At 45.4% G+C, this 27963-nt stretch overlaps 2 protein-coding genes across 3 annotated transcripts in view; one reads left to right on the forward strand and one right to left on the reverse strand.

Annotated features, from left to right (window-relative positions):
- ASH2L (ASH2 like, histone lysine methyltransferase complex subunit) overlaps positions 1-18792 on the reverse strand; it is a 29992-nt gene extending 11200 nt beyond the window's left edge. The window contains exons 1-6 of one of the 2 annotated variants that reach the window (XM_038746528.1): positions 18644-18792; positions 4888-4954; positions 4634-4779; positions 3795-3883; positions 3056-3150; positions 1452-1547 (exon numbers count right to left, since the gene is read on the reverse strand). In XM_038746528.1, coding sequence (XP_038602456.1) covers positions 1452-1547; positions 3056-3150; positions 3795-3883; positions 4634-4752 — 399 coding nt within the window. In that variant the 5' untranslated portion in view covers positions 4753-4779; positions 4888-4954; positions 18644-18792. The remainder of the gene's footprint in view (positions 1-1451; positions 1548-3055; positions 3151-3794; positions 3884-4633; positions 4780-4887; positions 4955-18643) is intronic. The other variant, XM_038746529.1, reaches the window with a different exon arrangement.
- Positions 18793-22931: 4139 nt separating this feature from the next.
- On the forward strand, positions 22932-27683 carry LOC119928629 (nodal homolog). Its single transcript, XM_038747072.1, has 3 exons — positions 22932-23216; positions 25457-26130; positions 27242-27683. The coding sequence occupies exons 1-3, from the start codon at positions 22964-22966 to the stop codon at positions 27398-27400; spliced, it is 1086 nt and encodes a 361-aa protein (XP_038603000.1). The 5' UTR covers positions 22932-22963; the 3' UTR covers positions 27401-27683.
- The last annotated feature ends 280 nt before the right edge of the window (positions 27684-27963 follow it).

Genomic DNA, 27963 nt, shown 5'->3' on the forward strand with positions numbered 1-27963 from the left:
CGGCTTCTGGTCTGTGATACTCCAGTCGGGCATCAGCCCGATCCTGCAGTGACTTAAGCTACGCCTGAGAATTCGTGCATGCACTTTCTGAGGGGCACATCCCTGTCTACTAGCAGCTAGTGGCACACCATGCCCCTCACCAACACAACTGGAAGGGAAGGGAGAATGTGAGTGGGGCTGCACAAACCAAGATGACTAACTCTTTCACCCAAGCTGTTGTTAATTGGAGCATTTGTTAAGCATTTCCTAGGTGCCAAGCTCTGGGGTATGTTTAAGATAATTAGATTGGACATTCCCTGTCCGCATGGGGCCCTCAGTCTGGATAATAGGTATTTAGTCCACATTTTACAGATGAGGAAACTGAGGCACAAAGAGGTGGAGTGATTTGCCCAAAGTCACCCAACGAGTAGGTGGCAGAGCTGGGATTATATTCCCAAGCAACCTGATTTACCTTATATCTACCCCAGGGTTTAGAACAGCACCCGGCATAGAGTAAGTGCTTAATCAATACCATTTAGAAAAAAGTCGCCTAACTCCCAGACCAGTGCTTTTTCCACCTTCTTGGTCCTGAAATCTTAGTGAGGGATTAAGTCCTGTCTGCTGTTCTCAATGGGAGACTACAAAATCATTTAAGAGGCAAGGCACCTCCCCCCGCCCCCTGACAAAACATTAGAGAGCAATAATTTCATCAATTCCTGTAAAATTTCCATGGGGTAAAGCAATTTTTCAACACTAAACTAGAGGTTTTCATCCAAGTGTTTTAAAGGACGAAAACAAGGCATGGTCACAATAAGGTAGGTCCTAGGGATTGACAGTGGGAACACCAGGGAGCCCAGAAAGAAGCAGCAGTGACAAAAGCATTACAGACCACTACTTTGTGAAGGGTAGTAATAATAATGATGGCATTTATTAAGCCCTTACTATGTGCAAAGCACTGTTCTAAGCACTGGGGAGGTTACAAGGTAATCAGGTTGTCCTATGTGGGGCTCACAGTCTTAATCCCCATTTTACAGATGAGGGAACTGAGGCACAGAGAAGAGAAGTGTCTTGCCCAAAGTCACACAGCTGACAATTGGCGGAGCCGGGATTTGAACCCATGACCACTGACTCCAAAGCCCGGGCTCTTTCCACTGAGCCACGCTGATTCTAGTGCAGGCAGGGTATGTGCCTGAATGGGTCTGGATATAAGGGGCATACACAGAGGGAGAGGAATTTCCCATGAAATCTGACAACTGCAAGGGATGTTTCTAAAACAGCCAGAAAACCCCCACCCTGAAACACAATAAGCTAAACACTTCACAATGGAAGAAATCACATCTGAAAATTGCTGGGATTCACACAAATCAGTCTGTCTTCACTTTCTTATTGCCTAATTAACAAGAAAAGCAAGGCCTGACTGAATGAATTAGAATTTTCAAATATCTAAATTAAAATTGTGGAAACATACTTACCATTGTTTTAACAATGTTATTTGGCCAAGTCATTTTCCCAGGTCTTTGTCTGGTTGTCATGCACTCCCAATACTTATCAATAAAAGGTATAATATCCTTGTTTAAGAAAAAAAAACAAAAAACGATTTTCAGAGCTCCTTCCAAAGACATGACTCAAAGTTCATCAATCTTCCAGTTGCAAGAAAATTTCTGCTTGATTACTCAATCAATCAATCGTAATGGAGCACTCTGTGCAGGGCACTGTACTAAATGTCTGGAAGAGTACAATAGATAATAGATAATAAATGATCTCTGCCCCAGAGGGCTTGCAATCTATCAGGGGAGACAGACACTAAAAATGAGCTAGGGGAAAAATCAAGAGTATAAGGATATGCATAAAAGTGCTACCTACACATGGAAAATGAGCACCCAATTTATTTTCATTTATTCAATCATATTTATTAAGCACTCACTGTGTACAGAGCACTGTACTTAGTGCTTGGAAAGTACAATTTGGCAACAAATTGAGACAATCCTTACCCCACAACGGGCTCACAGTCTAGAACGGGGGAGACAGACAAGAAAACAAAGTAATACAAGTAGACAAGTAGATAACTCACAAGTGGTAGAAGAGGAGGAAAAAGAGTGGGAAGATAAATTAGGGAAGACATCCTGGAGACAATATGATTTCAGAAGGATCTTGAAGATGGGGGAAAGCAGTGATCTGCCAGATGTGAAGGGGAAGGGAGTTCCACACAACAGAAGGGAGAGCATGAGCAAGAGGACAAATGGTGAGATGCAAATGACACCCAGGGAGTAGGTTGGTTTGAGATGAACAAAACGTGCAAAGCTCGGGTGTAATGGGTAGGTAGGGGGAGAGAGCTGATTGTCTTAAAGTAAAAGGTCATGAGTTTCTGCTTGATGTCAAGAGGAATAGACAACCGTTGGAGGTTTTTAAGGAGTGGGGAGTCGTGTGAAAAACAATGTTTTAGGAAAATGATTTGGGCTGCAAAGTACTGACTGAAGAAGGGAGAGGCTGGAGGCAGAGAAGTCTGATGCAGTGGTTGAGTTGGGATACGACAAATGCTTAGACCACTCATTCATTCAATCGTATTTATTGAGCGTTACTGTGTGCACAGCACTGTACTAAGCGCTTGTGGTGGCAGTACGAATGGAGAGGAAGGAGTGGAATCTGGAGATGCCGCAAAGGAAAAACTAACAGGATTTGGTGTGCCAATAACAGAACTCCGTATGTTTCTATTAGGTAAAGAAAATGTGGAACTCATTTCAATTTTAGTGTTAATTAAAGCTGTGAACAAAGAGTCTTTTGAAATGCAAACTTAAAAAACTGTTTTGGAAACTCCAGCATATAACTGGGCTGGAGAAGCCTGAATGGGCAATGAGTTTAAGTACATAATGCACTGTAGTAAAATGAGCACAAAGAAAGGGAGTTAAACCAAAGAAGAGTGAGCAGAACACACTAATTCTAATGAGAATAGACAAGCAAGGACAATATAGTTATTTCAGTTCAGAAGTTGGAGAAAACCATATTCCATCAGCTTTACAAAGTTCTTGTTATAGTTTCTGAAAATGGGTCGAGAACTACTTGGTAATTGCAGTTTTACCTTGTCTTTGGAGAACATGGTTTTGGGATGCTCATCCTGTGTCCGGGACTGCCATGTTAGGTTGGCCAGGGCACTAAGGCACATTTCCTTCAAATCTTCAAGAGAAAAATAATAAAAAGAATTTAAGTTACAATCACATACCTTTCCCTATTCTCAGGTGGCTACTCCCAACACAGATCCTTAAAGGAAGGAGTTTCAGTGCCTGACACACCAAACAGTATGCACGCATTCAGTCGGCACTTAGAACAGTGCTTTGCACATAGTAAGCGCTTAATGAATACCATCATCATCATCAGCTGAACCAGCAGAGCCTAGTGGAGAGTATGGGCCTGGGAGTTGGAAGGACCTGGATTCGAATCCCAACTCCACCACTTGTCTACTGCGTGACCTTAGGCAAGTCACTTCACTTCCTCTGCACCTCGGTTACCTCATCTCTAAAATGGAAACTTAGACTGTGAGCCTCACATGGGCTCACAACCCATGTCCAATCGGATTTACTTGTATCGCTTGGTATGGTGCCTGGCAATTAGTAAGCACTTAACAAATACCACAATTATTATTATTATAAACAGCTGGTCTCATGAGCATTGGGGGGATTCATGGAAAGGTGGAGAAGGTAGGCAGATCTAACCCCAAACTTAAGAGTTACCTAAAGGGCAATGGTCTCCTGGTCTACCCAGCATTAATCCTCTGGGAGAGGGATTTCCCATTCCCCGAATTCTCTAGGATTGATTCTTACTTGCTTGTTTTCTGAGGAAATAGGTGTTCCCACTATGATGGCATATGTTGCAGTGAAAACTGTAGTTGGTCATGAAAGGTAAGCAGGATCTGTGAAGCAGCCAAACAGGAGAGATTATTTTACTTGCTTACTTGTCCATGTGCTACCTCTAGGTGTGAAAACCATCAAGGTGATTCTTCTCCCACAAAGCCGGTCACATATTAGCTCCTTCACGTATTCATCAGATTTACAAAATGCCTTTGAAACTCAATGATCCTTAACTCAAGGCTCAAGTTAAAGGCCTTGATAGAGGCCTTTGGGAGGGGAGAGAGAAGGGAGTCTCGGCAGGAGCTACGATAACTTGACAGCGCCATTGGGACCAGCACTTCGGCACTTTGGGCAGGGGAGCTGGGCAGAGATCTTGGCATTGAGAGTCCTAGATGCACCTTACACTCATTCACGCTGCCATCTTCCGCTTCTCTGCTTACATGAGAAGCACAGAAGCACAGGCTTGGGAGTCAAAAAGACCTGGGTTCTAATCCCAGCTCTGCCACGGATCTGCTGTGTAACTTTGGGCAAGTCACCTCACTTCTCTGTGCCTCATTTACCTCATCTGTAAAATGGGGATTGAGACTGTGCACCACATGTGGGACATGGACTGTGTCCCACTTGATTTGCTTGTGTATCCACCCCCGTGAGCGCTTGGCACAGTGCCTGGCACACAGTAAGTGCCTAACAAACACAATTATTATTGTTATACAGATAGTGCTGCTTCGCAATTGCTGTACTGATTTTTTTTTAAAAGTTGCAATTGGATCAACGGAAAGACGGCTTTTATGGGAGTTGAAAAAAATACGCACGTGGTGTCGATGCCAAAGGTGTCTGCCGTGAACCATTTTGTACATATCCCACACTGTAGCTCCACTTCTCCCAGTTGCCGGCCATTCTCTTCATCCACAGAGCCAGCCTGGGTGTCCATCACTTCTGAACTGTCCCCAGCACCTTCCTAAATCCATAAAGAGGTCAGTGAAAACACACCACTGAGCCAGTTAACTAAAACCACACTCACGCTACCGTTTCGCTTATGAAGAATCCAAAAATAAAATATACCCACCAGCGCTTCTTTCCCATTAGAGGATTCGGTTTCCAATCCAGCAGTTGCGTCAACCAGGGCAGCATCTCTGCAAGGATCAAACTGGCATATAAGTCACTTCTTCGAGGACAGAGTGTTATTTCAGTATCAACCAATATTCTCCCACTTCTAGACTGTGAGCCCACTGTTGGGTAGGGACCGTCTCTATATGTTGCCAACTTGTACTTCCCAAGCGTTTAGTACAGTGCTCTGCACAGAGTAAGCGCTCAATAAATACGATTGATTGAATGAATGAATGAATGAACCAATAGTATTCATTCAAGCCCCCACTGCGTGCAGAGGATTTGGGTGTAACGGAAGATAATAACTCTCAACCGGGGTGCAGAAGGGGAGTCCTGCGATCCTACTTCTTTCTTTCTGTTGTAACCTGGAGAAACAGCATGGCCTAGTGACTAGAGCAAGGGTCTGGAAGTAAGAAGGGCCTTGGGTACGTAACTTCACTTTTCTGTGTCTCAGTTACCTCATCTGTAAAATGGGGATTAAGACTGTGAGCTCCATGTGGGACAGGGACTAGGTCCAACCCGATTTGTTTGTACTCACCGCTGTGCTTAGTACACTGCCTGACACACGGTAAGCACTTAAAAAAATACCATAAAACAGTCCTATAGTGGGGTGATGAAAAACGGCCACGAGGAGTGGGGCTTGGTGTTCTCGGGTGTGGAGGGTGAGGGGAACCGCCGGGGGAGAGATGTGGGCAGCCTGGCCCAGTGACAAGAGCACAGGCTCGGGAGTCAGAGGACGCGGGTTCTAATCCCAGGTCCTCCACTTGTCTGCTGCGTGACCTCAGGCAAGTGACTTCACTTTTCTGTGCCTCACTTACCTCATCTGCAAAACAGGGATGAAAAGTGTGAGCCCCACGCGGGGCAACCTGATTACCTTGTACCTACCCCAGCGCTCAGAACAGTGCTTGGCTCATAGTAAGTGCTTTACAAATACCATAATAATAATAATAATAGTCTGCTGGGTGACCTTGGGCAAGTCACTTCACTTCTCTGTGTCTCAGTTACATCGTCTGAAAAACGGGGATGAAGACTTTGAGCCCCAACTGGGGCAACCTGATTATTTTGTATCTATCCCATCACTTAGACCAGGGCTTGGCACATAGTAAGCGCTTAACAAACACCATAATAATAGTCTGCTGAGTGACCTTGGGCAAGTCATTTCACTTCTCTGTGCCTCAGTTACCTCTTCTGGAAAACAGGAATGAAGACTATGAGCCCCATTTAGGGCAACCTGATTACCCTTGTATCTCCCCCAGTGCTTGGCACATAGTAACGCTTAACAAATACCATCATAATAACAATTGTCAGCTGTGTGACCTTGGCCAAGTCACTTCTCTGTGCCTCAGTTACCTCACCTGCAAAGTGGGATGATGACTGTGAGCCCCACGTGGGGCAACCTGATTACCTTGTATCTACCTCAGTGCTTAGACCAGTGCTTGGCACATAGTAAGTACTTAACAAATACCATAATAATAGCCTGCTGTGTGACCTTGGGCAAGTCACCTCAGTTCTCTGTGCCTCAGTTACCTCATCTGTAAAACAGGAATGAAGACTGTGAGCCCCACGTACGGCTAATTACCTTATACCACCTGATTACCTTGTACCTGCCCCATGTAGGGCAACCTGATTACCTTATATCTGCCCCAGCTCTTACATCATCAATCATATTTATTGAGCGCTTACTATGTGCAGAGCACTGTACTAAGCGCTTGGGAAGTACAAATTGACAACATATAGAGACAGTCCCTACCCAACAGTGGGCTCACAGTCTAAAAGTCTACATGAGTGCTTGGCACAAACTAAGCACTTAACTAATACCATAATAACGTCTGCTGTGTGACATTGGGCAAGTCACTTCACTTCTCTGTGCCTTAGTTACCTCATCTATAAAACGGGGATGAAGAAAGTGAGCCCCAAGTGGGGTAACCTGATTACCCTGTATCTCCCCCAGCACTTGGACCAGTGCTTGGCACATAGTAAGTGCTTAACAAATGCCATAATAATAATAATAATAGTCTGCTGTGTGACCTGGGGCAAGTCACTTCTCTGTGCTTTAGTTACCTCATCTGCAAAATAGGGATGAAACTGGGAGCCCCACATAGGGCAACCTGATGACCCTGTATCTACCCCAGTGCCTAGAACAGTGCTTGGCACATAGTAAGTGCTTAACAAGTACCATAAAAATAATAGTCTGCTGGGTGACCTTGGGCAAGTCACTTCTCTGTGCCTCAGTGACCTCATCTGCAAAATATGGATGAAGATTGGTAGCCCCACATAGGGCAACCTGATGTCCCTGTATCTACCCCAGTGCTTAGAACAGTGCTTGGCACTTAGTAAGCCCTTAACAAGTACCATAAATATAATAATAATAGTCTGCTGTGTGACCTTGGGCAAGTCACTTCTCTGTGCCTCAGTGACTTCATCTGCAAAATAGGGATGAAGACTGGGAGCTCCACATGGGGCAAGCTGATCACCTTGTATCTACCGCATCACTTAGACCAGTGCTTGGCACATAGTAAGCACTTAAAGAGCATCGCCTGCAGAGAAGCAGCGTGGCTCAGTGGAAAGAGCCTGGGCTTGGGAGTCAGAGGTCATGGGTTCATTCATTCATTCAATCGTATTTATTGAGCACTTACTGTGTGCAGAGCACTGTACTAAGCACTTGGGAAGTACAAGTTGGCAACATATAGAGACGGTCCCTACCCAGCAGCAGGCTCACGGTCTAGAAGGGGGAGACAGACAACAAAACAAAACATGTGGTCAGGTGTCAAGTCATCAGAATAAATAGAAAATAAAGCTAGATGCACATCATTGACAAAATAAATAGAATAGTAAATATGTACAAGTAAAATAGAGTAATAAATCTGTACAAATATATATACAGGTGCTGTGGGGAGGGGAAGGAGGTAGGGTGGGGGGATGAGGCGGGGGAGAGGAAGGAGGGGGCTCAGTCTGGGAAGGCCCGCTGGAGGAGGTGAACTCTCAGTAGGGCTTTGAAGGGAGGAAGAGAGAGCTAGCTTGGCGGATGTGCAGAGGGAGGGCATTCCAGGCCAGGGGTTGACGGCGGGACAGGCGAGAACGAGGCCCGGTGAGGAGGTTAGCGGCAGAGGAGCGGAGGGTGCGGGCTGGGCTGGAGAAGGAAAGAAGGGAGGAGAGGTAGGAGGGGGCGAGGGGATGGACAGCCTTGAAGCCCAGGGTGAGGAGTTTTTGCCTGATGCGTAGGTTGACGGGTAGCCACTGGAGATTTATGAGGAGGGGAGTAACATGCCCAGAGTGTTTCTCCACAAAGATGATCCGGGCAGCGGCGTGAAGTATAGACTGAAGTGGGGAGAGACAGGAGGATGGGAGATCAGAGAGGAGGCTGATGCAGTAATCCAGTCAGGATAGGATGAGAGATTGAACCAGCAGGGTAGCGGTTTGGATGGAGAGGAAAGGGCGGATCCTGGCAATGTTGCGGAGGTGAGACCGGCAGGTTTTGGTGATGGATTGGATGTGAGGGGTGAACGAGAGAGCGGAGTCGAGGATGACACCAAGGTTGTGGGCTTGTGAGATAGGAAGGATGGTAGTGTCGTCTACAGTGATGGGAAAGTCAGGGAGAGGGCAGGGTTTGGGAGGGAAGATAAGGAGTTCAGGGTTCTAATCCCAGCACCACCACTTGTCAGCTGTGTGACTTCGGGCAAGTCACTTCACTTCTCTGGGCCTCAGTTCCCTCATCTGTAAAATGGGGATGAAGACTGGGAGCCCCACATGGGACACCTGATCACCTTGTATCCTCCCTGGTGCTTAGAACAGTGCTTGGCACATTCATTCATTCCCTTGTCTTTATTGAGCGTTTACTGCGTGCAGAGCACTGGATTAAGTGCTTGGGAAGTACAAGCTCATTCATTCAATCGTATTTATTGAGAGCTTACTGTGTGCAGAGCACTGGACTAATCGCTTGGGACGTATTACAGCATGGTGTAGTGGAAAGAGCCCAGGCTTGGGAGTCAGAGGTCGTGGGTTCTAATCCCACCTCCGCCACTGTGTGACTTTGGGCAAGTCACTTGACTTCTCTGGGCCTCCCCATCTGTAAAATGGGGATTAACACTGTGAGCCCCACGTGGGACAACCTGATCACCTTGTATCACCCCCAGTGCTTAGAACAGCGCTCGGCACATAGCAAGCACTTAACAAATGCCATTATTATTATTATTAGTCGGCAACATATAGAGACGGTCCCTACCCAACAACGGGCTCACAGTCTAGAAGGGGGAGATGGACAACAAAACATGTAAACAGGTGTCAGAACCGTCAGAATAAATAATAATAATAATGGCATTTATTAAGCCCTTACTATGTGCAAAGCACTGTTCTAAGCGCTGGGGGGGTTACAAGGTGATCAGGTTGTCCCACGTGGGGCTCACAGTCTTCATCCCCGTTTTAGAGGTGAGGGAACTGAGGCCCAGAGAAGTGAAGTGGCTTGCCCGAAGTCACCCAGCTGACAAGTGGCGGAGCCGGGATTCGAACCCACGACCTCTGACTCTCAAGCCCAGGCTCTTTCCAGAGCCACAGCTATATGCACATCATTCAGAAATCAGCAAAGACAGACAGTGTCCCTACCCCACAACGGGCTCACAGTCTAGAAGGGGGAGATGGCCAACAAAACAAAACATGGAGACAGGGGTCAAAACCGTCAGAAAAAGTAGAATTACAGCTATACGCATGTCATTAACAAGTTGGCAACATATAGAGGCGGTCCCTACATAGTAGGCGCTTAACAGATGCCATCATCATTATTACTATTACTAATGGAGCGTGGCTCGGTGGAAAGAGCCTGGGCTTGGGAGTCAGAGGCTGTGGGTTCTAATCCCGCCTCCGCCACTGACCGGCTGTGTGACTTTGGGCAAACCACTTCAGTTCTCTGGGCCTCAGTTCCCTCCTCTGTAAAATGGGGATTAAGAATGGGAGCCCCACGTGGGACAACCTGATCACCTTGTATCTCGCCCGGCGCTTAGAACGGCGCTCGGCACATAGCAAGCGCTTAACGAATGCTATTATTATTATTATTATTATAAGTCAGCAAAAGATAGAGACAGTCCCTAACCAACGGGCTCACTGTCTTGAAGGTGGAGACGGCCAACAAAACCAAACATGGAGACAGGGGTCAAAACCGTCAGAACAAATAGAATTACAGCTCTATGCACGTCATTAATAAGTCGGTAACATACAGAGACGGTCCCTACATAGTAAGCGCTTAACAAATGCCATCATCATCATCATCATTATTATTACTAATGGAGCGTGGCTCAGTGGAAAGAGCCTGGGCTTGGGAGTCAGAGGATGCGGGTTCTAATCCTGGCTCCACCACTTCATTCATTCATTCAGTCGTATTTATTGAGCGCTTACTGTGTGCACAGCACTGTACTAAGCGCTTGGGAAGTACAAGTTGGCAACATATAGAGACGGTCCCTACCCAACAGTGGGCTCCCAGTCTAGAAGGGGAAGACGGCCAACGAAACAAAACATGGAGACAGGGGTCAAAACTGTCAGAATAGAATTACAGCTCTATGCACATCATTAACAAGTCGGTAACATATAGAGACGGTCCCTACATAGTAAGCGCTTAACAAATGCCATCATCATCATTATTATTACTAACAGTGCGTGGCTCAGTGGAAAGAACCTGGGCTTGAGAGCCAGAGGTCATGGGTTCTGATCCTGGCTCCGCCACTTCATTCATTCATTCAATTCGTATTTACTGAGTGCTTACTGTGTGCAGAGCACTGTACTAAGCGCTTGGGAAGTACAAGTTGGCTGTGAGACTTCGGGCAAGTCACTTAACTTCTCTGGGCCTCAGTGACCTCATCGGTAAAATGGGGATGAAGATTGTGAGCCCCATGTGGGACAACCTGATCACCTGACAACCCTCTCCCCCTCCCCATCCCCCTGCCCTACCTCCTTCCCCTCTCCACAGCACCTGTATATATGTTTGTACAGATTTATTACTCTATTTTATTTGTACATATTTACTATTCTATTTATTTTATTTTGTTAATATGTTTTGTTTTGTTGTCTGTCACCCCCTTCGAGACTGTGAGCCCGCAGTTGGGTAGGGACCGTCTCTATATGTTGACAACTTGCACTCCCCAAGCGCTTAGTACAGTGCTCTGCAAACAGTAAGCGCTCAATAAATATGACTGTGCCCCCCCGTGCTTAGGACAGTGCTTTGCACATAGTAAGCGCTTAACAAGTACCATCGTTATTGTTATTATTAAAGCGGGGGTGAAGACTGTGAGTCCCCCGTGGGACAACCTGATCACCTTGTATCCCCCCAGCGCTTAGAACAGTGCTTTGCACTTAGTAAGTGCTCGACAAATCCCATCGTTATTATTATCATTAAAACGTGAATGAAGACTGTGAGCCCCCCCCGTGGGCCAACCTGATTAGCTTGTATCCCCCGCAGCGCTCAGAACAGTGCTTTGCAGAGTAAGCGCTTAGTAAACGCCATTATTATTATTCTCTGTGCCTCAGCTCCTTCATCTGTAAAATGGGGATTTAGACTGTGAGCCCCACGTAGGTCCACCTGATCCCCTTGTATCCCCCCAGCGCTTAGAACAGTGCTTTCCACAGAGAAAGCACTTCATAAATGCCATTATAATTATCCTATACTTCAAGCTGCTGCCTGGATTGTCTTTGTCCAGAAATGCTCTGGGCACGTTACTCCCCTCCTCAAAAATCTCCAGTGGCTACCAATTAATCTGCGCATCAGGCAGAAACTCCTCACCCTGGGCTTCAAGGCTGTCCATCACCTCACGCCCTCCTACCTCACCTCCCTTCTCTCCTCCTCCGCCACTAATCTCCTCACCGTACCTCGTTCTCGCCTGTCCCGCCATCGACCCCCGGCCCACGTCATCCCCCTGGCCTGGAAAGCCCTCCAGCGCTCGATAAATACGGCTGAATGAATGAATGAACATTTATTTTACTTGTACATATTTATTCTATTTATTTTGTTAATATGTTTTGTTGTCTGTCTTCCCCTTCTAGACCGCGAGCCCGCTGTTGGGTAGGGACCGTCTCTACATGTTGCCAACTTGGACTTCCCAAGCGCTTAGTACAGTGCTCTGCACACAGTAAGGGCTCGATAAATACGATTGAATGAATGAAAGAATATTTATTTTACTTGTACATATTTATTCTATTCATTTAATTTTGTTAATATGTTTTGTTGTCTGTCTTCCCCTTCTAGACCGTGAGCCTGCTGTTGGGTAGGGACCGTCTCTATATGTTGCCAACTTGTACTTCCCAAGCGCTTGGTACAGTGCTCTGCACACAGTAAGGGCTCAATAAATACGAACGAATGAATGAATGACTGAAAAGTTATTTTACTTGTACATATTTATTCTATTTATTTTGTTAATATGTTTTGTTGTCTGTCTTCCCCTTCTAGACTGCGAGCCCGCTGTTGGGTAGGGACCGTCTCTATATGTTGCCAACTTGGACTTCCCAAGCGCTTAGTACAGTGCTCTGCACACAGTAAGCGCTCGATAAATACTATTGAATGAATGCATATTTATTTTACTTGTACATATTTATTCTATTCATTTTATTTTGTTAATATGTTTTGTTGTCTGTCTTCCCCTTCTAGACCGTGAGCCTGCTGTTGGGTAGGGACCGTCTCTATATGTTGCCAACTTGGACTTCCCAAGCGCTTAGTACAGTGCTCTGCACACAGTAAGGGCTCGATAAATACGATTGAATGAATGAAAGAATATTTATTTTACTTGTACATATTTATTCTATTCATTTTATTTTGTTAATATGTTTTGTTGTCTGTCTTCCCCTTCTAGACCGTGAGCCTGCTGTTGGGTAGGGACCGTCTCCATATGTTGCCAACTTGTACTTCCCAAGCGCTTGGTACAGTGCTCTGCACACAGTAAGGGCTCAATAAATACGAACGAATGAATGAATGACTGAAAAGTTATTTTACTTGTACATATTTATTCTATTTATTTTGTTAATATGTTTTGTTGTCTGTCTTCCCCTTCTAGACTGCGAGCCCGCTGTTGGGTAGGGACCGTCTCTATATGTTGCCAACTTGGACTTCCCAAGCGCTTAGTACAGTGCTCTGCACACAGTAAGCGCTCGATAAATACTATTGAATGAATGCATATTTATTTTACTTGTACATATTTATTCTATTCATTTTATTTTGTTAATATGTTTTGTTGTCTGTCTTCCCCTTCTAGACCGTGAGCCTGCTGTTGGGTAGGGACCGTCTCTATATGTTGCCAACTTGGACTTCCCAAGCGCTTAGTACAGTGCTCTGCACACAGTAAGGGCTCGATAAATACGATTGAATGAATGAAAGAATATTTATTTTACTTGTACATATTTATTCTATTCATTTTATTTTGTTAATATGTTTTGTTGTCTGTCTTCCCCTTCTAGACCGTGAGCCTGCTGTTGGGTAGGGACCGTCTCTATATGTTGCCAACTTGTACTTCCCAAGCGCTTGGTACAGTGCTCTGCACACAGTAAGGGCTCAATAAATACGAACGAATGAATGAATGACTGAAAAGTTATTTTACTTGTACATATTTATTCTATTCATTTTATTTTGTTAATATGTTTTGTTGTCTGTCTTCCCCTTCTAGACTGTGAGCCCGCTGTTGGGTAGGGACCGTCTCTATATGTTGCCAACTTGGACTTTCCAAGCGCTTAGTCCAGTGCTCTGCACACAGTAAGCGCTCGATAAATATGATTGAATGAATGAACATTTATTTTACTTGTACATATTTATTCTATTTATTTTATTTTGTTAATTTGTTTTGTCGTCTGTCTCCCCCTTCTAGACCGTGAGCCAGCTGTTGGGTAGGGACCGTCTCTATATTTGCCAACTTGGACTTCCCAAGCGCTTAGTCCAGTGCTCTGCACACAGTAAGCGCTCGATAAATACGATTGAATGAATGAATGAATCCGCCAAGCTAGCTCTCTTCCTCCCTTCAAGGCCCTGCTGAGAGCTCCCCTCCTCCAGGAGGCCTTCCCAGACTGAGCCCCTTCCTTCCTCTCCCCCTCGCCCCCCTCTCCATCCCCCCATCTTACCTCCTTCCCTTCCCCACAGCACCTGTATATATGTATATATGTCTGTACATATTTGCTACTCTATTTATTTTACTTGTACATATCTATTCTATTTATTTTGTTAGTATGTTTGGTTTTGTCTCCCCTTTTAGACTGTGAGCCAGACTGAGCCCCTTCCTTCCTCTCCCCCTCGTCCCCCTCTCCATCCCCCCATCTTACCTCCCTCCCTTCCCCACAGCACCTGTATATATGTATACATAGTTGTACATATTTTTTTACTCTATTTATTTATTTAATTTATTTGTACATAGCTATTCTATTTATTTTACTTTGTTAGTATGTTTGGTCTCTGTCTCCCCCTTTTAGACTGTGAGCCCACTGTTGGGTAGGGACTGTCTCTAGATGTTGCCAATTTGTACTTCCCAAGCGCTTAGTACAGTGCTCTGCACACAGTAAGCGCTCAATAAATACGATTGATGATGATGACGACTGTCTCTAGATGTTGCGAATTTGGACTTCCCGAGCGCTTAGTACAGTGCTCTGCACATAGTAAGCGCTCAATAAATACGATTGATGATGATGATGACTGTCTCTAGATGTTGTGAATTTGGACTCTCCCAAGCGCTTAGTACAGTGCTCTGCACATAGTAAGCGCTCAATAAATACGATTGATGATGGTGATGACTGTCTCTAGATGTTGCGAATTTGGACTTCCCAAGCACTTAGTACAGTGCTCTGCACATAGTAAGCGCTCAATACGATTGATGATGATGACGACTGTCTCTAGATGTTGCGAATTTGGACTTCCCAAGCGCTTAGTACAGTGCTCCGTACACAGTAAGCGCTCAATAAATACGATTGATGATGATGACGACTGTCTCTAGATGTTGCGAATTTGTACTTCCCAAGCGCTTAGTACAGTGCTCTGCACACAGTAAGCGCTCAATAAATACAATTGATGATGATGACGACTGTCTCTAGATGTTGCGAATTTGGACTTCCCAAGCGCTTAGTCCAGTGCTCCGCACACAGTAAGCGCTCAATAAATACGATTGATGAGGATGACGACTGTCTCTAGATGTTGCGAATTTGGACTTCCCAAGCGCTTAGTACAGTGCTCCGCACACAGTAAGCGCTCAATAAATACGATTGATGATGATGACGACTGTCTCTAGATGTTGCGAATTTGGACTTCCCAAGCGCTTAGTCCAGTGCTCTGCACATAGTAAGCGCTCAATACGATTGATGATGATGACGACTGTCTCTAGATGTTGCGAATTTGGACTTCCCAAGCGCTTAGTACAGTGCTCTGCACACAGTAAGCGCTCAATAAATACGATTGATGGTGATGATGATGACTGTCTCTAGATGTTGCGAATTTGGACTTCCCAAGTGCTTAGTCCAGTGCTCTGCACACAGTAAGCGCTCAATAAATACGATTGATGGTGATGATGACGACTGTCTCTAGATGTTGCGAATTTGGACTTCCCAAGCGCTTAGTACAGTGCTCTGCACACAGTAAGCGCTCAATAAATACGATTGATGGTGATGATGATGACTGTCTCTAGATGTTGCGAATTTGTACTTCCCAAGCGCTTAGTACAGTGCTCTGCACACAGTAAGCGCTCAATAAATACAATTGATGATGATGACGACTGTCTCTAGATGTTGCGAATTTGGACTTCCCGAGCGCTTAGTACAGTGCTCCGCACACAGTAAGCGCTCAATAAATACGATTGATGATGATGACGACTGTCTCTAGATGTTGCGAATTTGGACTTCCCAAGCGCTTAGTACAGTGCTCCGCACATAGTAAGCGCTCAATAAATACGATTGATGGTGATGATGATGACTGTCTCTAGATGTTGCGAATTTGGACTTCCCGAGCGCTTAGTCCAGTGCTCTGCACATAGTAAGCGCTCAATAAATACGATTGATGATGATGATGATGATGACTGTCTCTAGATGTTGCGAATTTGGACTTCCCGAGCGCTTAGTCCAGTGCTCCGCACATAGTAAGCGCTCAATAAATCCGATTGATGGTGATGATGATGACTGTCTCTAGATGTTGCGAATTTGGACTTCCCAAGCGCTTAGTACAGTGCTCTGCACATAGTAAGCGCTCAATAAATACGATTGATGATGATGACGACTGTCTCTAGATGTTGCGAATTTGGACTTCCCAAGCGCTTAGTACAGTGCTCTGCACACAGTAAGCGCTCAATAAATACGATTGATGGTGATGATGATGACTGTCTCTAGATGTTGCGAATTTGGACTTCCCAAGCGCTTAGTACAGTGCTCCGCACACAGTAAGCGCTCAATAAATACGATTGATGAGGATGACGACTGTCTCTAGATGTTGCGAATTTGGACTTCCCAAGCGCTTAGTCCAGTGCTCTGCACATAGTAAGCGCTCAATACGATTGATGATGATGACGACTGTCTCTAGATGTTGCGAATTTGGACTCTCCCAAGCGCTCAGTACAGTGCTCTGCACACAGTAAGCGCTCAATAAATACGATTGATGGTGATGATGACGACTGTCTCTAGATGTTGCGAATTTGGACTTCCCAAGCGCTTAGTACAGTGCTCTGCACACAGTAAGCGCTCAATAAATACGATTGATGGTGATGATGATGACTGTCTCTAGATGTTGCGAATTTGTACTTCCCAAGCGCTTAGTACAGTGCTCCGCACACAGTAAGCGCTCAATAAATACGATTGATGAGGATGACGACTGTCTCTAGATGTTGCGAATTTGGACTTCCCAAGCGCTTAGTACAGTGCTCTGCACATAGTAAGCGCTCAATACGATTGATGATGATGACGACTGTCTCTAGATGTTGCGAATTTGGACTTCCCAAGCGCTTAGTACAGTGCTCTGCACATAGTAAGCGCTCAATAAATACGATTGATGATGATGATGACGACTGTCTCTAGATGTTGCGAATTTGGACTTCCCAAGCGCTTAGTCCAGTGCTCTGCACACAGTAAGCGCTCAATAAATATGATTGATGGTGATGATGATGACTGTCTCTAGATGTTGCGAATTTGGACTTCCCGAGCGCTTAGTACAGTGCTCCGCACACAGTAAGCGCTCAATAAATATGATTGATGATGATGACGACTGTCTCTAGATGTTGCGAATTTGGACTTCCCAAGCGCTTAGTCCAGTGCTCCGCACACAGTAAGCGCTCAATAAATACGATTGATGAGGATGACGACTGTCTCTAGATGTTGCGAATTTGGACTTCCCAAGCGCTTAGTACAGTGCTCTGCACATAGTAAGCGCTCAATAAATACGATTGATGATGATGATGACGACTGTCTCTAGATGTTGCGAATTTGGACTTCCCAAGCGCTTAGTCCAGTGCTCCGCACACAGTAAGCGCTCAATAAATACGATTTATGAGGATGACGACTGTCTCTAGATGTTGCGAATTTGGACTTCCCAAGCGCTTAGTCCAGTGCTCCGCACACAGTAAGCGCTCAATAAATACGATTGATGAGGATGACGACTGTCTCTAGATGTTGCGAATTTGGACTTCCCAAGCGCTTAGTACAGTGCTCTGCACACAGTAAGCGCTCAATAAATCCGATTGATGGTGATGATGATGACTGTCTCTAGATGTTGCAAATTTGGACTTCCCAAGCGCTTAGTACAGTGCTCTGCACACAGTAAGCGCTCAATACGATTGATGATGATGACGACTGCCTCTAGATGTTGCGAATTTGGACTTCCCAAGCGCTTAGTACAGTGCTCTGCACACAGTAAGCGCTCAATAAATACGATTGATGGTGATGATGATGACTGTCTCTAGATGTTGCGAATTTGGACTTCCCGAGCGCTTAGTACAGTGCTCCGCACACAGTAAGCGCTCAATAAATACGATTGATGAGGATGACGACTGTCTCTAGATGTTGCCAACTTGTACTTCCCAAGCGCTTAATACAGTGCTCTGCACACAGTAAGCGCTCAATAAATACGATTGATGGTGATGATGACGACTGTCTCTAGATGTTGCGAATTTGGACTTCCCAAGTGCTTAGTACAGTGCTCTGCACACAGTAAGCGCTCAATAAATACGATTGATGGTGATGACGACTGTCTCTAGATGTTGCGAATTTGGACTTCCCAAGCGCTTAGTCCAGTGCTCTGCACATAGTAAGCGCTCAATAAATACGATTGATGATGATGACTGTCTCTAGATGTTGCCAATGTGTACTTCCCAAGCGCTTAGTACAGTGCTCTGCACATAGTAAGCGCTCAATACGATTGATGATGATGACGACTGTCTCTAGATGTTGCGAATTTGGACTTCCCAAGCGCTTAGTCCAGTGCTCTGCACATAGTAAGCGCTCAATACGATTGATGAGGATGACGACTGTCTCTAGATGTTGCGAATTTGGACTCTCCCAAGCGCTCAGTACAGTGCTCCGCACACAGTAAGCGCTCAATAAATACGACTGATGATGCTGTTGGGTAGGGACCGTCTCTATAGGTTGCCCACTTGGACTTCCCAAGCGCTTAGCACAGCGCTCTGCACACAGTCAGCGCTCAATAAATACGATTGAATGAATGAATGAAGACTGGCCAACTTGCCAAGCGCCGAATAAATCGCAAGGAGTGCCTGAGTGGGTGGGCGTCTCACCCGCTGCCCGCCTCCCCCGCGCTGGGGTCCGCAGCAGGGGCGGCCGGGGCTCCCTCTCCGGACGGGGCCGGGGCCGGGGCCGGATTCGGGGCCGGATTCGGGGTCGGGGTCGCCGGAGCCTCCCCTTCCTCGGCCGCCACAGCAGCTCCCGCCCCTGAGGAGGCCGTCGTCGCCGCCGCCGCCATCTTGGCCCTCACCGCCACCGCCGCGGCTCTCGCGAGAACACGCGCGCTCGCTCTCGCGAGGACACGCGCGCTCGCTCTCGCGAGGACACGCGCGCTCGCTCTCGCGAGACTAGCGCGGCCGTTGGTGAGGTAACGGTGAGGAGGAGCACGCCTCGTTCATTCATTCATTCGTTCGTTCGTTCGTTCATTCATTCATTCATTATCCATCCATCCGGTGAGCCCACTGTTGGGTAGGGACCGTCTCTATATGTTGCCAGTTTGTACTTCCCAAGCGCTTAGTACAGTGCTCTGCACATAGAAAGCGCTCAATAAATACGATTGATGATGATGATGATGATTCATTCATTATCCATCCACCCATTCATTCATTATCCATCCATTCATTCATTATCCAACCACCCATTCATTCATTCATTATCCATCCATTCATTCATTATGCAACCATCCATCCATCCATCAATTCATTCATTCATCCATCCATTCATCCATCCATCCATCCATCCATTCATTCATCCATCCATTCATTCATTCATCCATCCATCCATCCATTCACCCATCCATCCATTCATTCATTCATCTATTCATCCATCCATCCACCCATCCATCCATTATTCATTCATTCGTCCATTCATTCATTCATCCACCCATTCATTCCTATTTATTGAGCGCTTACTGTGTGCTTACATATTAACAAAATATTGTTAATTTGTACTTCCCAAGCGCTTAGTACAGTGCTCTGCACATAGTAAGCGCTCAATAAATATGATTGATGATGATGATGATGATTCATTCATTATCCATCCATCCATCCATTCATTCATTCATTCATTATCCATCCATCCATTCATTCATTATCCAACCATCCATCCATCCATCCATCCATCCATTCATTCATTCATTCATCCATCCATTCATTCATCCATACATTCACCCATCCATTCATTCATTCATCCATCCATCCACCCATCCATCCATTCATTCATTCATCCATTCATTCATTCATCCATCCATTCATTCCTATTTATTGAGCGCTTACTGTGTGCTTACATATTAACAAAATATTGTTAATTTGTACTTCCCAAGCGCTTAGTACAGTGCTCTGCACATAGTAAGCGCTCAATAAATACGATTGATGATGATGATGATTCATTCATCATCCATCCATCCATCCATCCATCCATTCATTCATTATCCAACCATCCATCCATCCATCCTTTCATTCATTCATCCATCCATCCATTCATTCATCCATCCATTCACCCATCCATTCATTCATTCATCCATTCATCCATTCATTCATTCGTCCATTCATTCATTCATCCATCCATTCATTCCTATTTATTGAGCGCTTACTGTGTGCTTACATATTAACAAAATAAAATAAGTAGAATAAATAGGTACAAGTAAAATCAATCAATCGAGTAATAAATACGTACAAACATATATGCATGTATACAGGTGTTGTGGGGAAGGGAAGGAGGTAAGGCGGGGGGATAGAAATTCATTCATAAATTCATTCATTTATCCATCCATTCATTCATTCATTCATATTTATTGAGCGCTTACTTTGTGCAGAGCACTGGACTAAGCGCTTGGGAAGTCCAACTTGGCAACAGATAGAGACAGTCCCTACCCAACAGCGGGCTCACAGTCTAGAAGGGGGAGACAGCAACAAAATAAAACATATTAACAAAATCAAATAAATAGAGTAGATCAATCAATCAATCAATCAATCGTATTTATTGAGCACTTACTGTGTGCAGAGCACTGGACTAAGCGCTTGGGAAGTCCAAGTTGGCAACATATAGAGACAGTCCCTACCCAACAGCAGGCTCACAGTCTAGAAGTGGGAGACAGACAACAAAACAAAACATATTAACAAAATAAAATAAGTAGAATAAATATGTACAAGTAAAATAAATCAATAAATAGAGTAATAAATACGTACAAACATATACATATATACAGGTGTTGTGGAGAAGGGAAGGAGGTAAGGTGGGGGGGATGGAAATTCATTCATTCATTCATCCAATCATTCATTCATTCCATCGTATCCATTGAGCGCTTACTGGGCGCAGAGCGCTGCATCCAATCGTATTTAATAATAGTGATAATAATAATTTCGGTGTTTGTTATGCACTTACTATGTGCAGAGCACCGTTCTAAGCGCTGGGGAGGTTACAAGGTGATCAGGCTGTCCCACGGGGGGCTCACAGTCTTCATCCCCATTTGACAGATGAGGCAACTGAGGCACAGAGAATATCAATCAATCAATCTATCAATCGTATTTATTGAGCGCTTACTGTGTGCAGAGCACTGGACTAAGCGCTTGGGAAGTCCAAGTTGGCAACATATAGAGACGGTCCCCACCCAAGAGGGGGCTCACAGTCTAGAAGGGGGAGACAGAGACCACAACAAAACATATTAACAAAATAAAATAAGTAGAATAAGTATGTACAAGTAAAATAAATAAATAGAGTAATAAATACGTACACACATATATACATATATAAGTGGTTCCTGCCCTCAAGGAGCTAAAAAGAGAAGGGCCTGGGAATCAGAAGGACCTGTGTTCTAATTCCTGCTCTGGGCCTCAGTTCCATTCATCTGTAAAATGGGGATTAAGACTGTGAGTCCCCTCCGTGGGACAAGCTGATCACCTTGTAACCTCCCTAGCGCTTAGAACAGTGCTTTGCACATAGTAAGTGCTTAATAAATGCCATCTTTATTATTATTAGCTCAGGTTAATTATAATGGTAATTGTGATATTTGTTAAGTGCTTACTATGTGCTAGCACTGAGGTAGATAAAATATAACCAAATTGGACAAGGTCTCTGTCCCACATGGGGCCCAGCGTCTAACAGGGAGGGAGATCAGGAATTCAATCCCCACCTTCCAGATAGGAAACTGAGACCCAGAGAAGTTAAGTGATTTACCCAAGTTCACACACAGCAGGCAACTGGTAGAGCCCAGATTAATAATAATAATAATAATAATATATTATTATATTATATTATATTATATATAATAATAATAATAATAATAATAATAATAATAATTGCATTTGTTAAACACTTACTATTATCAGGTTGTCCCACATGGGGCTCACAGTCTTAATCGCCATTTTACAGATGAGGTAACTGAGGCACAGAGAAGTGACACGGCTGACAAGTGGCAGAGCCAGGATTAGAGCCCATGACCTCTGACTCCTAAACCCGTGCTTTTTCCACTAAGCCACGCTGCTTCTGTAAGTCTAATTCTAGACTACAATTTAGATATCTTAAACCACACAATAATAATAATAATGATGGCATTTATTAAGCACTTACTATGTGCAAAGCACTGTTCTAAGCGCTGGGGAGGTTACAAGGCGATCAGGTTGTCCCCCAGGGGCTCACAGTCTTAATCCCCATTTTCCAGATGAGGGAACTGAGGCCCAGAGAAGTGAAGTGACTTGCCCAAAGTCACACGGCTGACAAGTGGCAGAGCCGGGATTTGAACCCACGACCTCGGACTCCAAAGCCCGGGCTCTTTCCACTGAGCCACGCTGCTTCTCTATACGTCTGCTGTGTGACTTTGGGCAAATCACTTAACTTCTCTGAGCCTCAGTTACCTCATCTATAAAATGGGAATTAAGACTGTGAGTCCCACGTGGGACAACCTGATCACCTTGTATCCCCCCAGCACTTAGAACAGTGCTTTGCACATAGTAAGTGCTTAACAAATGCCATCATTATTACCAGTGCTTTGCACATAGTAAGTGCTTAATAAATGCCATCATCATTATTATGAATCCCTGCTAGTATTGATTGATTGAAGAAGGCTCTGAAGCCAGGCATAGCAACCAAACACTAAGCATCTTCAACAAGTATCAGCCACATCTGGTGACTGCCTGCTAAGGGGGCTAATCCCTCCCTATTTTATAACCTGCACCTGAAGTCTCCCTGTTGAAGTCAGGGTGGAATATCAGGCCTCTATAGAACCTGGGGAGTGAAAATACACCTGGATCCAATCAAGTTTCATTGCCAAAAAAACCTTTCTGTGAGGGAGGGAGGAAAGGGGTGGAGTTCCACCAACTGACCAGAGAGGTATTTATAAGCCATATTGGTGCCAGCACCACTGATTCCAGTGGGCCATGGGCTTATTTGGCAACACTATGGGGTGCTTTGGTCCTGGGCTTTTGGCTTTTAGCCTTTGGTGCATGTTACCTGATCTGCTGGAAGCCGGGGACTCCTCTCAGCCTAAACCTTCGGGTGTAGACCTTTGGAAGGAGCTACTGCAGGATTCCTCCTCCTCCTCCTCTTCTGCAACTCGTCCTGCAGGTCGTGGCTCAAGGAAAGGATTTCCCCTGAGAGGTGGCAGTGAAGGTTTTTTCTTTGTGGCAAAAAGTAAGGTGCTTTTTTTCCCCGGGTGATTGGGAGACGTAAGCCCTGTCAATTAATGGTATTTACCGAATGGTTACTGTGTACAGAGCATTGTATTATTAAGTACTTGAGAGGGTGCAAGATAACAAAGGTGGTAGAGATAGTCCCTGCTACATGCTTTTCTTCTGAGTGGCAAACAATTCAAGATGTGTCGAATGTGATGGTTAAGCTCCAGGACTTATGTAACAAGATAGTGAGGGAGGGGAAGTTGGGTCGTGTTCTGGCAAAATGTGTGTTCACTACATATCTTGAATGGAGCATTGAGAGAGTAAGAGACTGCTCATTCATTCAATCATATTTATTTAGTGCTTACTGTGTGCAGAACACTATACTAAGCACTGGGGAAGTACAAAATGGCAACATATAGAGATGGTCCCTACCCAACAATGGGCTTGTTCTGACTGTCTAGACATGGTACTGTGTGAAATGGAGGGGGTAGGGGTGTTGACTCTTACATCAGTCTTCCTCAGTTTGGGGGTTCTACAAAAAAACAGCCTTATGATATAAGAAAGCTGAATTCCTGACTGGTAGTAGTAGTAATAATAATAATGGCATTTATTAAGCGCTTACTATGTGCAAAGCGCTGTTCTAAGCGCTGTAAATGACGGCATCTGTTAAGCGCTTACTATGAGCAAAACACTGTTTTAAGTGCTGGGAAGGATACAAGGTGATCAGGTTGTCCCACGTGGGGCTCAGTCTTAATCCCTATTTTACAGATGAGGTAACTGAGGCACAGAAGTTAAATGACTTGGACAGAGAGAACTCAAGCGATGTTCCCTAATCATATACAGAGCCGTAACTTATTTCTAAAGTTGGTCAGCCCCTCTAGACTGTAATGCCCCTGGTGGGAAGGGAATGCGTCTGTAAACTCTACTGTATTCCCAAGTGCCCACTAGATTGCTCTTACACAGTAAGTGTTCAAGTACTATTGACTGATGACGTTCCTTAAGTTTGCATGAACTGAACTTAAAATCTCAAACATAATGTGGGGAAAGGACGAATCCCTCAAGCTAAATAGCTGAAGGGAGGAAAGCACAGAAAACTGGCTAGTGACCGGAATGTGTGTTAAAATTTGTTTAGCTAGTTTTCCATCTTGGAGTTGTGGCAAAACAAGCACAAAGGGTAGAAGTGACTCTTATCCAAGATCGAGTGTGGCCTAGTGGAGAGAGCCCAGGCCTAGGAATCAGAAGACTCGAGTTCTAATCCTGACTCTGCCATTTGTCTGCTGTGTGACCTAGGACAAGTTGCTTCCCTGCTTCAACTCCCTCACCTGCAAAATGGGGATTCAGTACCTGTTCACTCTCCTACTTAGACTGTGGGACCTGACTATCTACTCCAGCACTTAATACAGTGTTTGCTACATAGTAAGCACTTAAATACCATTATTAAATGGAGCAACTTCAGACCAGAACAAGGCTCTATCCTGAGTTCCAGGCCTTCCTGGTTTCTGAACTTAGCCTTGGGAAGGGAAGTGAGATCCTGGCAGTGGTTAGAGCAAGGCACCAACTGGCTAGGAAACTAAGTGAAAAGATGAGGGGGAAACTTGTGCCACGCTGAGCTTCCAGGATCTGTTGGTCATCTCAAGGACTCTGCTCTTATCTGCTTCAGTGGGATAGTAAAAGGGAAAGGATAAATTGCAGGGTGGGGGGGAAGGAATGCTACTGTAAAATGGGGATTAAGACTGTGAGCCCCCCGTGGGACAACCTGATCACCTTGTAACCTCCCCAGCACTTAAAACAGTGCTTTGCACATAGTAAGTGCTTAATAAATGCCATCATCATTATTGTTATTATTATTATTTGATCCAGTGGTCAATGTAAAAGTAAAAAGACTTTTGAGAAGCAGTGTGGCCTAGCAGCAAGAGGGAGGGAGTCAGAGGGCATGGGTTCTAATTTTGTCTGCTGTGACCTTAGGTAAGTCACTTAACTTCTCTGAGCCTCACTTACCTCTTCTGGAAAATGGGACTAAGACTGTGAGCCCCATTTGGGACAGGGACTCTGTCCAACCTGATTGACTTGTAGCTACCCCTGTGCTTAGAATAGTGCTTGGCACATAGTAAGTGGTTTTTAACAAATACCAGTTTTTTTTTTTTTTTAAAAAAAGAGGGGGAAACAAGTGGGAAGAAGTGGGGTTTTTTTTGTTTGTTTGTTTTTAAAGAGTGACTTACTACGACCCAAGGTGCTCTTCTCTTATTCTTCTTCCAGGCTTCCAACCAGTGGGACATCACTGGAACATATCCTTTGAGGCCATTCCCATTTCAGGGGTTCGACCGGTAGTCAAGCTGTGGGCCCAAGTGCCGGCGGGTCCTCGAGCCACCCACCTCACCCTGGAGCTCCAGGATCCCCGCAGGGGGCTGGGCTGGTTCCTGCTAGGCTCCTACCCTGTAAAGCTCCCTTCTGCCCGCCTGAGCAGCTTGATAGTGCTGGATGTCAGCTGCCTCCTGGTTTACTGGGGAGAGCTCCACGACCTGCTCAAAGGGAAGGGGGAGTGGGTAAACGGCCAGTTCCCGGCTGGCATGGTCAACCACGCCATCCTGGGAGACTGTGTGGCCGCCAAGAGTAACATGGTCACTCTGATGGTGGCTTCCAAGCATTCTACCCGACCCACTATGATCCGAGTAGCTCAGATGGCAGGTCCCGCCAAGTCGCGTACCAAGAGGGTGAAACGGGAGTCTCCGGGCCTTGAGGAAGAAGACGTGGACTCCGGCCAGCTGTCCCACGACGAAGGCTCCTGCCGGCGGGTGAACATGGTCGTGGACTTCAACCAGATACCGTGGGGCAAATGGGTTTTGGCGCCCAAGTCTTTTGATGCCTACCGATGCCAGGGGACCTGCTCGACGCCACTTCAGCACTCTAACAACAACTATGCCATGATCATGGTAAGGAAAGATGCTTCCTCATGCTAATCTCCACCTTCGCGGGTCCTTAATGAACCTCCTCAGATTGGATGTAGCCTTTCAGCGGGGCTCCGGGCAAGAAATGTCCCTTCTGGTTCCAAAGAATCCCTTAAACCTTCTCCCAGATGTACGGGAGCAGCCTGGGGTGGTGGGTAGAGCTTGGGCCTGGAAATCGGAAGGTCATGGGTTCTAATTGCAGCTCTGCCACTTGTCTGCTGTATGACCTTTGTCAAGTCCCTTACTTTCTCTGGACCTGTTACCTCATCTGGAAAATGGGGATTGAGGCTGTTAGCCCTAAGTGGGATAGAGACTGTCAACTCCATTTGCTTGTAACCACCCAAACACTTAGTACAGTGCCTGGCACATAGAACAAATACTGTATAATTAAATGTTACAGATATGTACATAAGTGGGGCTGGAAGGGATGGGGATGAATAACAATGATTTTTGTTAGGCGCTTACTATGTGCCAAGCACTGTTCTAAGTGCTGGGGTAGATAGGTAATCAGGTCGTCCCATGTGGTCTTCACCCCCATTTTACAGATGAGGTAACTGAGGCACAGAGAAGTGAAGCGACTTGCCCAAAGTCACAGCTAAGTGGCGGAGCTGGGATTAGAACCCACGACCTCTGACTCCCAAGCCAGTGATCTTTCCACTAAGCCACACTACCCTCTCTAAAGACAGCATGTCAGGGCAATGCAGAAGGGAGTGGGAGAAGAGGAATGGAGAGCTCAGGTTAGATAAATATTTTACCAGAAACTCAGGACTGGGTTTAGTCTATGGAACCTTTCAGACAAGCAGTGCGAGCAACAATCAGGAAAGTCCCTTTTGAAAGGAGACCAACTCCAAGGATAACTAAATCCCAGGCCAGTGGAGAACCAACTGGTTTCCCCACCCCACCCAGTTCCCTTACAGCAGTATGGTAACCTTTTAAGTGGAGCCTGACCACTTGGCCCCCATCTCACATCTTTAATGGGACTGATCCTCAGCACAAGTGGGCTCCCCATACTTCCTCCCTTTCTCAGGATGCCATAGACTCCTCCACAGGTTAAGTTGAATGCTTCTTAATCTTGTCCTGTCTTCCCCCTCCATAGGGCCTGCTGCACCACTTACAGCCTACCTCCGCAGTCAGCACACCATCTTGTGTACCCATACGGATGAGCCCCCAAAACCTGATCGTCACTGATGAGGACCACAGCATGGCAATCCATTACATGGAGGATATGGTGGTGGAGGAGTGTGGCTGTGTCTAATCCCATCACCAGAGAGCCTAGGAGTGCCCCAAAAGCAGCCACTTGGGGTGACTAGCCTAGGCGAGGGCACAAGGAAACTCCTCAATGATCTACAAATACTGCTGTTTTGATCCTTGTTAGAATGTGTAAACTTCAGCAGAGTATGGGGTCCTAGATGTGGGAGATGGATTCAAAAATGGGAGAAGAAGCAAGTTTTGGAAGAGGGAGATTAAAAAGAAACCCTGTAGATTTGATCCCCATCCACCAAAAGCGGGAGTTCTCTTCCAGTTTTTATAGCAGCTGCTGCTAGCCCTAAGTGCTACCCGCTTCCAGGTGCTTTCTGTTTGTACTCTGATCTAATGTGTGTATCAAAATCAATAAAACTTTAATCCTACTCAATGTGGCATCCATTTTTAGTGTATTCAGTAGTGCAAGGAGTTTAGAACTCTTGTTGCTTTAAAGAAGCCATGCTGCTTTAAAAGTGTAGTTGGAATCCATGTCCTTTGCCACAATAAAACTAGGAAACATCTTTTTCCTTCTCCAGCAGAACTGTATTCTTCTGCCGTTCCTGGTCTTCTGTTCTA

The sequence above is a fragment of the Tachyglossus aculeatus genome, chromosome 5 (assembly GCF_015852505.1).
Source record: "Tachyglossus aculeatus isolate mTacAcu1 chromosome 5, mTacAcu1.pri, whole genome shotgun sequence".
In the NCBI taxonomy this organism is placed as follows: domain Eukaryota; kingdom Metazoa; phylum Chordata; class Mammalia; order Monotremata; family Tachyglossidae; genus Tachyglossus; species Tachyglossus aculeatus.

What these genes read in the sequence shown, in the direction of transcription:
- LOC119928629 (XM_038747072.1), top strand. Translation starts at nt 22,964, where the DNA reads ATGGGCTTATTTGGCAACACTATGGGGTGCTTTGGTCCTGGGCTTTTG. An exon ending in TTTTTTCTTTGTGGCAAAAA is followed by an intron (nt 23,217 to 25,456) that starts GTAAGGTGCTTT and finishes TTCTTCTTCCAG; the next exon opens with GCTTCCAACCAGTGGGACAT. An exon ending in ACAACTATGCCATGATCATG is followed by an intron (nt 26,131 to 27,241) that starts GTAAGGAAAGAT and finishes CCCCCTCCATAG; the next exon opens with GGCCTGCTGCACCACTTACA.